At 39.3% G+C, this 15,065-nt stretch overlaps 1 protein-coding gene across 1 annotated transcript in view; it reads right to left on the bottom strand.

The window, feature by feature from the left end:
- Positions 1–15,065, bottom strand: part of INPP4B (inositol polyphosphate-4-phosphatase type II B) — a 169,076-nt gene that overhangs the window by 108,215 nt on the left and 45,796 nt on the right. Inside the window, exons 4-5 of the mRNA XM_058803042.1 lie at positions 12,445–12,563; positions 10,421–10,537 (exon numbers count right to left, since the gene is read on the bottom strand). Coding sequence (XP_058659025.1) covers positions 10,421–10,537; positions 12,445–12,563 — 236 coding nt within the window. The remainder of the gene's footprint in view (positions 1–10,420; positions 10,538–12,444; positions 12,564–15,065) is intronic.

The raw sequence follows: 15,065 nt of genomic DNA on the forward strand, positions 1-15,065 counted from the left end.
AAGGCTTTTTCTCATATTTTGCCGGGCTAATCCTGAACAAGACATGAATACATCACATAAATGAGCAACCACAATAAAATGAAATAAAGTACTTGAATCACTATTTTGGTAGAGGCAAGCACACTAGACAATTTCATATTCTCTGAACAGGTTTTTAAGATATTAAGAAAAATACTTGCAAAATTCATCACATAGAGACACCTGTAGTCAATGGTTACTTCCAATTTGTCTTAAAATAAAAGTAAAAAAAAAAATCAGGTAACTCTAAAAGCAGCTTCATCTAGGAGTTTCAGAAACATCAAATAAACAGCATGGTCCATGCTGAGCATACAGAACAGGCTGCACACCTAGCAGGGAAACCAAACTGCAAATCTGGAAAAAAAAAAAAAATGAACTGGCAGGAAAAGGGGGGAAACAAACCAAACCCAGGGCAAATAATGCTTTGCTTTTTCAAACTGCATAACACCCCTTCACTTCTTGTTACTGTCTCTTCAACTCCTTCAAAAGATAGCTCATGGATTATGAGGAACAATAGTTCAGATGTTAACAATGCCAGTATCCTATTCCTGTGGAGTTTATGCCACTGGAGTCAACAGGCTTTTTGTCTTCATACTGAATACACTGCTCATTATGAGTTTCACCTGCCTGAAAACAGACATGAAAACTTCGGGCCCTGTGGTCCCTCCTAGAGGAGCCTTTTCCAGGGGCCACTGAGCTACTGCCTAAGGAACTTTAGAAAGTAGTAGAGAAAAGGAATACACCCCTGCCCTACTATCAAATACACTGTACAGGGCTAATTCTAAGTCCAGACAGAGTTATTCACCAGGAGAGGACTGCAGGCTGATAATGCCAAGGTCGTCTTAATGGGCAATGAAACTTTGGACATGAGTATTTTGTGTACACAGAGAAAAGTCTCTCAGCAAGCCTCTCAATGAAATTGGGTCTATGTGCCTATACTTTAATTTATACTGCAAGGACAGTCTTCTGTCATACCCAAGCCTGAAAGCCATTTGGACCCAGCTAATTATTCAGAACCTTCCTTTTCTCACAGGGATGATGTTATTTCAAAACAGGGTAGCAATAATTGGGCAGTAAGCATCCAGAGCTTCCATGTTCAGAGATAATTGCTTTAGCAAGAGTCTAGCAATTACTTCTTTTTGAAAAACTGCCAAGTTATTCAGCAGGAACAGAGGCAATGAGAATCTACAGCTATCACAAATCAAAGACCTCAGTGTTCGATTTCACTGAGGCAGCTGTGTGCCAAAATCCAAGCCTTCCAAGGACCTCAAAAACATACTAACCGCTGCCTTCTACAGGAAAAAAATCACATTTGTCCCTTATGACACAGATCTTCTGTTCAGAAGCAAACAAACCCATCTGAAGGGTTCTCAGAGAAATTATTTTTTCCAACACAAACTCATGGATCTGCATTTTAAGACAAAACATACCTACACACAACTACTCACAGTGTAGATGCTGTTGCAACGAAAGGAAATAGCTTGTAACTCTGGATGCACTTCTAATACACCCAGTAAACTTCTGTAAAGTAGGGAAAAAAACCCTGAAGCGCTGTGATACAATGCTGCTCCAACTGCTGCTGCCAGATTTTGATGGAAATAGTAGAGACAAATTTCTAAGACAGTTACACCTGCACAATTTGTTTTTGCTAAAAGACCCAGACTTCTACTCCACAGAGAGATCTAGAAATTTTCTTTCACTAAAAATACAGTAACAAATGCCCATGGTCTTACCTTAGAACCAAAAAGCTGAGCAATGTAGACAACCATATGCAACAGTGAGACACATGAAGTAAAAAGACTTCAGATTCCACCAGAAAGGGTTGTCAAGACAGATATCAAGTCAAACTAACATATAACACAGACACACTCAAAACCTTCATTTTATCTCACAAGAATACATATGCTAGAAATGTTCTAGTTATTTACTATTCCTGATGTGTGTGACAACATGTCTGCTTAGCAACTTGCAGAAGAAATACATTTCTCTATTTCCTCTCCAGTGAGAGACCTCTGAATTTCATTGACATTAGTGAGACTGTGTATACAGCAAGGGATTTAAGGATGATAAGACTGCGAGAATAAAGATCAACAGCTGCATGGTACTATAAAAGTATTCAACTATTCTTGCTTTAAAAATACCATGATTGCAATGAGAAGAACTCAGGAGGGTGGTGGAGGGTGAGGTGGGAAGGGAGGACAGAGGGGAGGGGGAACAAAATGCACTGAATTCTCATCACTGAAGAATGGTGAAAAAAAACAGCAAAAAAAGAATAAATAGAAACATAACCAATGTCCCCGTGCCAGTGAATCCTTGGTTATAATCCAAGATCTCACCTAAAAGTAATAAATTCAAGGTGAAAGGACATCTCAGACACCACAAATTGCCAGAACACTACAAAGCAGCTGATGCTCTGCTGAATGCAGTAACTGCTTTGCACACTGAAACCTTGGGCCCACAATTGTTGCTGTTGATAGTGCTCATTCACATTTATGCTGCTGAGATTTTGAGAGGACCACATGCACTAAATTCTGACCAAACTACAAGACTGCATTTGTCGTTTGTTCTCCTGGCTTTCTGGTCATCACTACGCAAGCTGCAAACAGATAGTTTAAAAAAAATGCATGCTAGAAGGCAGGGATTCTTGTCCTCTCTTTGTGATCACACAATCTGTGATGAACAGGAGAACAGATCAAAACAAAGAACAGATCAAAACAAAATCCTCATTTTTGGCATGAAGAAAGCCAAGCATGGAGAATTTCAGCCACATGGGAATTTAGTTCTGTAAAATACTGCATAATGATTACATAAAGAGGCTTTGATTACTGTAAAATACAGTGATACGTGCGCTTCTAACAGCATTGGAAATCCTAAATGATTACACAAGCCTTTCATGTTTATTCATCAAATATTTAAAATACAGCATAATACAAAACATTTAACTAGTTTGCTTTGAGAGCAATTTACTATGCTCTTCCAGCAAAAATTTGCTCAAGAAGATAAAGTCTCACATTACATCCAGTGCATATGTTTCTAATGTTATTCTTTTACTAGAATTATTTGCTCAGCTTTAGTTTTTAGGTACAAAGTTTCAAATGTAAACATTTACTGGTACAAGCATGGCTGTAACTGTAAAAGACACTTTTGTGAGGCACATGGCAGAGGAAGAAAAATCTGTTCTAACAGATTGAATTTGCTGCTTTCAATTTCACAGAGCACACACTCCAAAACCTCCAAAGAAAAATCTGTTTCCAACCTCTGAGTACCTGCTTTCATAGCACAAAAGAAAGGGCAGACTTACCACTGCTCCATACACCTTTCTTTTCATATTTTCAATCCTGATGGGATACTTTGCTCTGTTTTACATCAATCTCTACAAGGGGTGCAACGTCTACAAACCCTTCAGAAGGAGTAAGCAAGGAAGGAGATAGGTGGTGGGGTAGCCCCATTTGTTAGGAAGGGCTCTCATTGTCTAGAGCTCATTGATGGTTACTACAGGCTCAGGTGTTTACAGGAAAGGATCGGGGGGAAGGGCAACAAGACAGACAGATCACCCAGCCAGGATGAAGAGGTGGACAAATGCTGGGAGAAGTCATTCTATCAGCGGTCTTTGTTCTCACGGTGGGACTTCAACTTGCCAGATATCCACACGAAATTCACCCCAACGGAGAGGAAAGGGACCAGGAGATTGCTGGAATGTGGGAAAGAGGCATTCCTGACACAGCTGGTGAGTGAGCCAGCCAGGGAGGGCACCTCACTGGACCTGGTCTTTGTGAACAGAGGAGAAGCGGTGGGTGATGTTTTGGTTGGGGCCTGCCTTGTGCATGGTGATCACAAAACAATGTTTTGAAGTCTCAGCAAAGGAAAGGGAGTCAGCAGAACAGCCAGTTTGGACTGTAAGAGGGCAAGGTTTGGCCCATTTAGGAATGGGGTAACCAGAGTCCCCTGGGTAGCAGTCCTGAGAGGCAAAGAGGTCCAGGAAGGATGGACACTGCTCACAAAATCCTAAACACACAGGAAGGAGCAGCCCTCCTGCCATGCCAACAGACCTGCTGGTGGGGAAGAACACTGGGCTGGATGAGCAAAGAGCTCTGGCTGGGACTCAAGGAGAAAAAGAGAGTTTGTGGCCCTTGGAAGAAAGGGAAAGCAATGAAGGAGGACTACAAGGATTCCATGAGCTTATACAGGGAGAAAATTAGAAAGACCAAAGGCTATCTGATATTTCATTTGGCGTCTGCCATAAAAGACAGTAACAAATGTTTCTATAAATACGTTAGCTACAAAAGGAGGGCTAAGGAGAACCTCATCTTTAATGGATGCAGAGACACACAGAGACAAAAGATGAGGGAAAGGCTGAGGTACTTAAAATGCCTTCTTTGCTCCAGACTTAATAGCAAGGCCAGCTGTTGTCTGGGTACCCGTGCATCTGAGCTGGAAGAACTGATCAATAAATAAAAAACTGACAACAAATAAAAAAATTACCAACGAGAACATACAAATCTCATCCTTGAAGTGACTCCAACATTTCCATGTTGCTGCACTTAGCTCAAGGAAATCCTTCACCCCTGTGGTGCCTGGGCTCCCTATGAGGGCTTCAGTATCCAGCACCAGCCATCCCTCCTGAGGGATGAGCAGCTCCTCCAGTGCCTTGTCCAGTAAAATTTACAGGAAAATGTTATCATTTACTAATTTGTTCTTTTCTTGCTAAGCAATTTTCAAGGCAACCCTTTAAACTCTTAGAGAACACCATTAGTCTCATTGCTAGGTACTTCTACAAACCTTTGCCCAAATGTCAGCTCTTAGAACAAAACTTTGCCTGATGTGAGGCAGCAAATAACATTTGATTGGCAGAGTAGGTGGAAAAGGAAAAGAAAATAGAAAATTACCAAACAGTAGGTTACAATTTTCCCTGAAGATACAGCAAGAGGGAGGAGTTTTCCTCAATAAGAAAAGAAAGAAAGTAATAAAAGGGTAGGAGAAAAAGTAGTAGATAGTTTCAAAGGGAGAAAGATTTTTGCAAAACCAAATCCTCCCAATAAATTTTCAAAGGTGAGGTGCAAAGAGCAGTAAGGCTACAAATGGACTTTAAGCCTATAACTGTAACTTGACCAGTCTTGACACTTATCCTCAATTCTCTTACAGATAGACTAAGATATATGAAACCTATTGTACCTCAGCCACTTCAAAGAAAGAATTTATATAAATATAAACCCAAAGAAAAGTCAGTAGTTTGACTTTCCCTTTTTGCATCCAAGACTTTTAAAAACTACAGAAACAACTGACAATAATACTTTAGGTGGATTCAACATGCAGGTGCCTCAAAGAATCAAAAGACATTCCTCTCCTCCTCCTAATAATGATGTTTAGTAAGAACATCTAGCCTGATGCAAAAGGAAAACTAAACCTATCATCAAATATATATTTATGAAAAAAATAGATGATTTTGCAGAGAAAGATGAACATCTAAAGCTTTAATGCAAGTATTTCTGTGGGTAGCACTGTAGCAGTCTACAGTACTGCTCTATTATGGAGAATGAGATAATGGGAGTTTCTAGTTTAAGGCAATATTTCTCTGCAAATCTTGCAGAGACAGCAGGGAACACAACTGATAAAGGGAAGACTTAAGTGTTTTTGTCTTTAAACAAAGTATAACACTTTGCTTCAGCTTTTGAAGATAAACTGTTTTGGTATTTTTAGCATTCACAGGAATGAGGGACTGCGTGCACTGTGGTGCAGGCAGAGAACGGGAAGGCGAGGTAGAGATTTCACATTTATCTCTGCCAACGCATTTTACACACTGCCCTGCATTTTACACACTGCCCTGCAGCACTCCTGATGCTCCAGTGTCCCCCCAGCAGAGATGGCAAAGGCACAAAGACCAAACTACATGGTGGTGGTGTAACAGGGATCAGTGCCCACAAGGGAACACAGAACGCTGTCACTTCAGATTTGGCTTAACTCAAAATGCCTCTGTCGTGATGGACAGTCTTCATTTTCCAGCTCACCCCAGCAGGATTCAATTTTAACAGGGACGCTTGCAAAATCAAGAAACACACAAAGCAAAGCCTTTTGCAAAATTTCATTCCCAGTGAACAGGTTTAATAGAAAATTTAAACCCCAAGAGTTAAAAGACAAGTTATTTAAGGCCTAAGTAATCTTAAATTGCCACTTTACAACATATGTTCCGATATCAAAAACAGAACTCCTAGCCCCACGACTTCTAAAATTATCAAATTAATCTAATTTTATTCTGAGTGATTAAGATGAAATTTGTGGAGTGAAAAAAGGGAGACCAGACTGTCAAATGCAATATTTTAACAGCATTTTATACATCCAGTTTCTCCTTGCCCTCAGGAGATAACATTGGAGTGGCTGTGTGTAACTTTCAGTACTGCACATGAATTCCAATAGTAATATCCATCCAAAGGAGATTATCTTTGAAGGGATGATGCAAAGATCAGATATACAAAGTTCCCAGCAGGTACAGAAAGTTGCTCCTGCCTCTGTTCCCAGCACTTGTCCATGTGTGGATGAAACAGAAGTGGGCCAACTCACTGGGTATGAGGTTAATTTTTGCTGCAGGATACACATATTCCAAACAAAGAACAATACCCACTGCCTCCCAGACGAGGAGCAGAGGAGGAGGAGTCTACACTGAGTAGACTTCTCTCAGTGTAACACAAAACCATCAGCTTTGTATTCTCTGTGGCTCTGCCATGCAGCAGTGGTACCTGACTCGTGCTATGCAGTATTGTCCCAGCGAATGACCCCAGCTTCAGCTCTAAATCTTGCTAGACCAAACTGGGCTAACCTACATACCTATAAGAAAGGTAAGAACAGCATGCTTGTGCAAAAGTGGGACAGAGGTAATTTTTCAATGATTTATAAGCCTATAATTCTGATCTTATTTGACAATGACATAGAACAGATACAACCCCAGCATTACAACAAAACCCAACTTTATAAAATCCTAAAGACAGCGTAGCTCAAGTCAGCAAAACATAAATTTGCCCATGGCAATATAAGAAGAAAAATCTTTGTGATGTAGAAACAGATGTCACTATACATTTCTCACAATATGGCATTACCCACCGATCCGTATGCGTGGCTTCGCTGGAAATATTTAAAGGATATTTCATAAGCATTTCAACTACGTTGTTCTGAGTATATCTAAGTGAACTGGGAATACCATAGTCTTTCTTAAAAGTTTCTATTTACGTGAAAACTTACAGTAACTAATCACTTAGAAAGACTAGTCAAAACAAACAAAAACCCCCATTTCATCAACCTAAAAAGCTGCAATAACAGAAAATCTGACACAGCCAAGATATAATTATGATCAACATCAGACAGAGAAGCATAAAAAGTGAGAAGTGCAGTCAGAGCATTCAGGGTGTCAAGCAGAGTGAATGTGATCCCAGCTGCACAGTATTTCAATATAATTAAACCATACTTCCTACATAATGTAAGTTAAGTGACAGTCAAGAGTGAAGCAACTAAAAGCTTTCTGGTACAGGAATACTAGCATTGAAAGGTAATTTTCAAGATTCTTTTTTTTTAAAGAGCAGGCCAAAAATAAATTCTGGTGGTTTCTCAATGAGGAGCATCCACTTTCACTTTAATATTATCACTTGCGCGCAGAACTCAAGAAGTATTTAGTTAGTTTTCTACTATAGTAAAATTCCAGCAGATTTGAAAATGAGAGCAAATTCTCTTGTATAGTCAGAGCCAGGTTTGACAAAACCTAAGAAAATGCTTTACCCAGTGATGTACTCACTGCCCTTTCCCCACCTTCTCTACAGTCTTCTATTTGTGGTAGTAAAATCCTGCTGAGTTTAATTCATGCACAGAATTCACTTCTTATAGTTGCATCAAAATAAATAAGAAAAGTTAAAGTATTTATTTGTGACAAGGGATATTAACTACTTTGAGCTCATTAACTGATGCAAATAGTAGCACAGCCCTGATGCTGTGGGAATTATTGCTGTAACAATTTCTGCAGAACAGCTCACAGTCAAATCCAAGGTTTATTTCTGCTACAAATGCCCAATGATTTGAGCTCACATCTGCTCTGGAGCACAGCCTGGAAGAGCAGGGCACGCCTAGCAGGCCTGGATTCCCCCCCCCCCCCAAAACTGGATTACCTGTCAGTTTGGAGGAATGGTGGGACTACATTTGGCAGCTGTAATACGTGGCAGCACTTTTTGAGGAACAGGAAAGCCAGCTCTGCTGCAGACTGGAGAATCAGAGCTGTGACACCACAGCACTGGGAGCAGTTTCACTGCCAAAGGGACATATCCAGTTTGTTTGGTTTGATCTCCAAGCATGGAGAGCCGTGCTGTTGCAGCTATGCTGGTAATGATATCAAATTATAGCTCATTTTAACCTGACTTTTATGAGCCTACATAAACATCCAGACTTGAAAAAAAATCACCCAAACTAATAGAAAGCATGATGGTTTCTAATTAATTACAGGTAAGAAAGTCAAGTTATAGCATGACTGAGATTTTGGGATGTAAACAGAAGTCGAAATATTGCCACAGATGAAGTTGCAACTAGGGTAGCCTGGGGTCATTCACATATGCTGCAGCTCATCTTGATTTAAATCTTACATCTTATTTAATTTTTTATTGCCTACATCCAGCTTAAAATGGTTGAGTAGTAAAAAACGCTAAATGTATGTAAATCAGAGAGGAGATTAATACTTGCCCCCACAAAAAGATACTACAGTACAGATCTAGAATGTTTCACATAGGAACAATATAAATGCTATGACAAAAGAGAAAGGTATTCTCTCGTGATTTACAAGCTACATCAGTGGGATTCCCTGAGAGACTCTAGTCCTGAACTACAATTGTAAGGAACAGTTACAGAAAGTTCTTACAGGTTTGCAAAAAGCTTATCAAGTTATATTAATTCCCTAGGGTAGATCTTCTCTTTCATAAGTGGCAGTAGAGGAGCCTGGAGCTAGAAAAGCAGTAACACAGGGAAAAGTACTACCAACCCAGTTCACTTTTATCACTTACTGATAGGATATTATTTTTCAGCATCTGTCAGTCAAAATGAAACTGGAAGGGAAGGACAAAGTCCAACTCCATTAACTCAATGCCTGTTACCTCTCCACAGGTGACAACTCTATTGAATAAACAGCAGATCCCATTTTAAGTCCCTGTAGTCTAATCCAATACAAAATTTAAAATATATACATTATAAAATGCATATACATGTCCCTTCCCTTCTTAAACAGAGAAGAAATTCAGATTTGATGCTTAAAACACTCCACATATTCCCATGAAAGAGCATAGTGAGAGGACAGAACCAACCTGCTGGCTCACAAAGGTTGAAAATTTAAACAAATAGAACAATTTTCTACCTGAAAAAATTACAAGTTCTCAAAACATAGAACTTTACTTTTGTAAGCAGCTCAAAGACAGTCTCAAGCTTTAAATTATGCCTTTGATTGCATTCTTATAGATAATGAACATATATACAGTCAGGACAGAAGCTTGCACTTGCTTTCATCATGCTGGGTGCCAGCTACAGAGCAATTCAGTCAATTAAATACAGGTGTCAACGTGGCCATTCTTGATGTCTGAGAGCAAACTAATCAGCTGGACTCCAGCCTGCTGCAGAAGAAAAACACACATCTCCCACAGGTCCTGTTATGACATCTAGCTCTGTCCTAGGCTAAGACAAAGGCTTAGCCCTTGTCTAAGGCTGTCTTGGATTATCTGGAACACATAAAATAGTACTCAAGCTCTTTATTTGGCAGTTTAATCACTCAGATTGTTCCACTGACCTCCATATATCAGCCCAAGTGAGTAACTCCCAAGAATAAAAAGCTGACTCTGTATTCAAGAATGTACAACACTGGAACCTCAAAATGATTCACCTTTAGCTGTAGAGTTTGGACTGCTACAAATCAATAACAAAAGCAGCAACAGAAAGCTGCAGGTATCACCACCCAAGAGATTAAATATGAGTAGCTCTCTCCCAAGTTACAGGCTCCACTGTCATTCTGGTTTTATGCAGAGAAGTAAAATATTATCAGAAATATATTTCTGAAAAGTTATTCACAGCAGTGCTATCAGAGTCTATTCCATGTGTTCTCTGCCCTCAAAAAGCACACCAGAGCAATCTTTTATTTGCCAGGAATACCTGTGCTGACTCATGTAACTAGTTAAAAAGCCAATAGCAAAATGCCCACCTTAAGTGCATGGTTCTCTTTCTCTAGTCTCTAACATATCAACAACAGATGAAGTAGATTTTAGGCACAAGAGAACAACAAAACCAATTTTACATCAAACCATCTCCCCAATTTGCTAATGAGAGCCGAAGAACAACACAGCAAGAAACTCATTCCTCAGTCAGATCTGTGCAAGGACTGAAGCGAAGCACTTACCGTGTCTTGGGATTTATCTTTGACATCGTAGACCGTGAGTTTTATTTTAGTTTCCTCATAGATGGGGTATTCCGGTGGGAAGGTCACACCAGTCAGAAACAGAGGATCTTTTGTACCCTGTGCAACATGAGTAAACACTCAGTAAGGACAGCTGAGCAATGTGAAGGATGTCACTGTGGAGGTACAGAAACCCAGAAGGTGTCAGCTGTCTACAGCACAGAGATGGGAACAGCTCAGTTTTATTACCCAATCAAAGAGAAAAAACAAACAGCCTTAAAACTTTATCAGGAAAACTAAAAACAAACAAGCAAAACCCAAACAAAACTACAAGAACTTCCTGGAAAGTTTTTTTAACTGGGAAGGATATGAAGTGCTTCAGAGGCAGAGCCTGCTATCACATTTTTAAACAGCTCAGCCAGTACCAGGTTCTGGAATACAACCTATAATAACCAAAAACCCTTTCTTACTCCCACAACACTTTTTGAAAGTACCAAGATTTCATCTTAATTTAAATGAACTAAGGATTTAACATGCACACACATACAAAAAACAGCAATCTTCATTAAGCCACAATAAGTGTATAGAAATGCTACAGAGACTCTCATTACATTACATTAAGGATACTGTATTACATTAAGGATACTGATTTTGTGGAGAGGGGATTGAAATACTCCTCTTTAGGCAGTACTGCTATAAAATAAAATTCCTGTGCTTTGAAATATTATGATTACACTTAAAAGCTGTACACAGAAGTAACTATATTGTAGCTGTACAATTAAATGAATAATACAAGACCTTGTTTATAATTTCTTAATGTTTAATTACACCTAATTGCCAAAGATTGCCAGATGTGTATCCTTAAATTTTCCATTAAGTAATTAAAAAAAAAAAAAAGGCTTGTGCACAACAAAGGTAATTTATCTTATGGATTAAGTTTCTGTGACCCTGCCTTGCCGTCCACCAAAGCTTGACTACAAAGCCAAGAACCTTGATAAAACAAATTCAGGAATTTATTGAGGTCTAGGATATTGTATTAGGAAATGCCTCAACTTCTATTTAAAAAAATACATAGTTATCTATCCATCTTTTGCACAACATTATTCCAGACAGTCTGCAATGAGACATCCTGATCAGATACAAGATATTTGAATTAAGCAGTTTCAGGATGGTTGAGGGCTGAAACCATAATAATTTAATTAGTAGCTGGTTGAAAGTAATCACACAAAGACCTCATGAAATATTCTCATTGTATTTAAGAGCTAAAACAAGCCTCTGGTGAAATCATGTGTGTGTTTACAATGAGACTTTCCTGCTCTTAATGAATCTCCCCAGTAAGTTAAGCAAGTTACATCTACATTGCTCACCCTTCATTTTCTCTGAACCATTTTGCTGTTTCTGACACCAGTGCTTACAGGGCAAAGTGAGGACTAGCAAAGCAGCCTCAGACAACTTTTGCTCTAACGTATGATTCCAATTACTAATTCTTTCATGTAAAGTCACAGACATTACATACACACATTTCTTTTCCAAATTATAGATCTAGGGTAATATTTTTCAAATTGCAAAAGCGTCAGCTCTTTAATGGAAAAAAATAGAACAAAAAAAAATAGGATAATGTTTTTGGGAATGGTAAAAAGGACCATGTAATACACCTATGCTTTTCTGCATTTAAAAATACTTTCCAAACTCACTATACTCTTAATTAAGTTTTATTTTGCATTGCCTTGTCCCTTCATGAGAGCAACTATTCCCAGTTTCATTCTAAACCTGTGTCTGGAGAATTGGAATATTCTCCATGCCTCCACTTGGAACAACAGAGCTTTCATGACAAGCCAAGTGAATTTCTGTTTATCCTGGTTAAATGCCAAGAACTACAGCACACTTCAGTATGCTTTACTAACTGCCAGGGTGTGCTTGTCTTACCTAACACTATGCACCAACTTGTTTTATTCCTAACTCACTTTCTAAGGAAGAAATGAGCAATCCAACAATCAGCATGTTAATTGAGTAAGAAAGACTCTCACCTCCACGATTTCAGTGCTCGAATACCGCGTCGAAATGTGCTCTGCTGGATGCACCACTGAGACCTGGATAAACGTGCTCAGCTTCCGATCACGGGTAGCAGCCACTAGATCCTTGCACGCTGGAGACAGTGCAAAATAAAAATAAAATACTCAAAAGCAAACTCTAGGAAAATGCTGTCACAGGCACAGGACAAAGCAGACCACGCTCCAGCTCCAGTTTAAATCTCCAGAAACAAGTCCATTTAACAGAGGAAGTCTCTTGGAAGTAACCTACAGAAATAGGAAGTCACATGCCACAGAACTGAGCTGAGATCTCCTTTCCACTAAAAACATTTGCAGCTTCTGCAAAGCTCCCTGCCAGAGGCTCATCAGCCCCAGCCCACAAGTGTGCATGCGCATACGCTGCAATAGTAAGTAATTTTACATAAGTACTCATTTAATTTGCCCACAAAATCTCTTTTAGCAGCCTTATTGGATCTTCTCTTGTCTGACAATTTCCCCAGTTACACAACCTTTTCAAACACATTCTAAAACAGCTAATTGCTATCAGTGGTTAAGCTGGTTTATATCGTTTGTTAGTACTTGTGAACTTAGAGCTAGTTGTCAGGTATAAATCTACATACCTAAAAGCAGGCAGCAACAATCAATTTTTTTGTCAGGGACTGGTATATAAATGAGAATTGCATTCTGCCTATATTGCATCATTCTTAAAACTCATTCTTCCTCAGAGAGAAATTCTGTTCTGTTTTAATAACTCACTTTTATCCTGAACTCAGAGTCCCTTACCATGAGATCATTCTTTACACTTACACACCTTATGCCTTCAAAATGAAAGGGTAAAAGCACTGAAGAAAAAGAAGGAAGGAAGAAACAAATAAACGCATCATTAGCTACTCCACAGAAGGGACACAGATTAATGAGCCATGCATTGAAGTATATATATATATCGTACCTATATATATATCGTACCTATATATATATATATATATACACAGGAATATACAGCAGTGAAAACCACTGTGGGATCTACCCAGTGCTTTCTGCAGGGCAATAAACTATCCTGGGCTCACAGAAGCCTGAGGCAAGCAAAGACCATGGTCCAGAGAGGGTAATTGTCGAGAAAGCTGAGAGTATTTTCTATGAGCCTACATTGCCTACCAGGGGCTTCCTCAAGTGCAGCTGACCTTTAACTTTCCAAAAGGTGAGTCAGATTATCCTCACAGCAAGCAAGCTTGGTCTGATGAGAAACCAATGCTAGAAAAGCTCTGATACCTACAAAAGGCTAAGTCAGCTTGTTTTACACTTTTTTTTTTTCCTTTGGGCTTGAACCTGCTGCTGGAGTAAATAACAGAAAAACCAGATGAAGCTTTTTTTACCACTCTTTTATTACAGTTAAAAGAGGCAGGAAGACAATTAAATCTAACCTTCAGAGATTAAAGGTTTTGCTTTAGCCCAAATTGCCAATGAAATCTCCTGGTATATAGTTTCAAATTGACCCCTATTATAATTTGGCGGAAAAAGTGGGATAAGCATAAAAGTTTGTGCATGATGAAGCCTTTACAAAAGAGCTGATGTAACAGCACCAGGCACAAACAGCGAGTTGCCAGCAAGTCTTTGCTGCTAAGACTCACTGCCTTATTAAAATGACTGAATACTAGCACTACTTGACATCATCTTAAAAATTACAGTAGACTTCGTGCAAAGCAGTTGTCAAAGCACAAAAGGCTCAGCAGACACCTTCTGACACTATTTGACTTTGTCCTCTCTAAAGCTGATCACGAGTAGTAGCAGATTGCTGAGATTTCCAAATAGAGCCAGTTCCCCCCACAGAACCTGATCTCATGCCACCATACAACCCTTAAATATTGCACTCTATAATCATCTTCTTAGAATGTAGCACAGTTTCAGAGGAATGGCAAGAGAGCTCATGTTCACTGCCAGAGGCTGGAACAGAGAGACAGTCCAATTTTTCACACCTACCACACAGGAAGGCTAGCCAGCTCACAATTCACTAGAATGCAACAAAAGTGAGAAAAACAAAGACACACAGAGACACCTAGGAAACACAAAATCAGACCCCCAAAAAACCTTATCAGTGTCTCTGGTAGGAGCTCTGCAGCTGAACTCTTGGAAAAAGTACTACCGCATGATGAATCGAGGCAAAACCCTCACAAATAATAGTTTGATCTAGTTGTGTCCTGTCTCAAATACATTATCTAGATGTGACTAAATCTTTTAGCTGCCAAGAGCACAGGCTTTTATGCTACTGAGAAACCATTAACAATAGAAGATTTGCACTAAGTGGTCACCACCTTGCTGCTATCTGAACATAGGAGGCAATTTATTTCCATGACAGTACTGCAATCCAGTCATTAGATTATTTTTCCGGTAAAAAGGTGGCCTAGCAGCATGATCTTGAATTTCATTGGACAGAGCTGACAGAAAAATAACTCATCTGCATATCTCCAGTAGGGAGGATCAGCATAAAGCATCAGAACTCTTCGGGAAACACTAGTGCAGAGGATAAATGAAATTAAATGAAACCTGAATCTACTTTGATGACAGTGTTATTTATCTCTACTGTGACACTGGACTAGCGTTGTTCACCTCTCTCCTTTCAG

The sequence above is a fragment of the Ammospiza caudacuta genome, chromosome 4 (assembly GCF_027887145.1).
Source record: "Ammospiza caudacuta isolate bAmmCau1 chromosome 4, bAmmCau1.pri, whole genome shotgun sequence".
NCBI classification, from domain to species: domain Eukaryota; kingdom Metazoa; phylum Chordata; class Aves; order Passeriformes; family Passerellidae; genus Ammospiza; species Ammospiza caudacuta.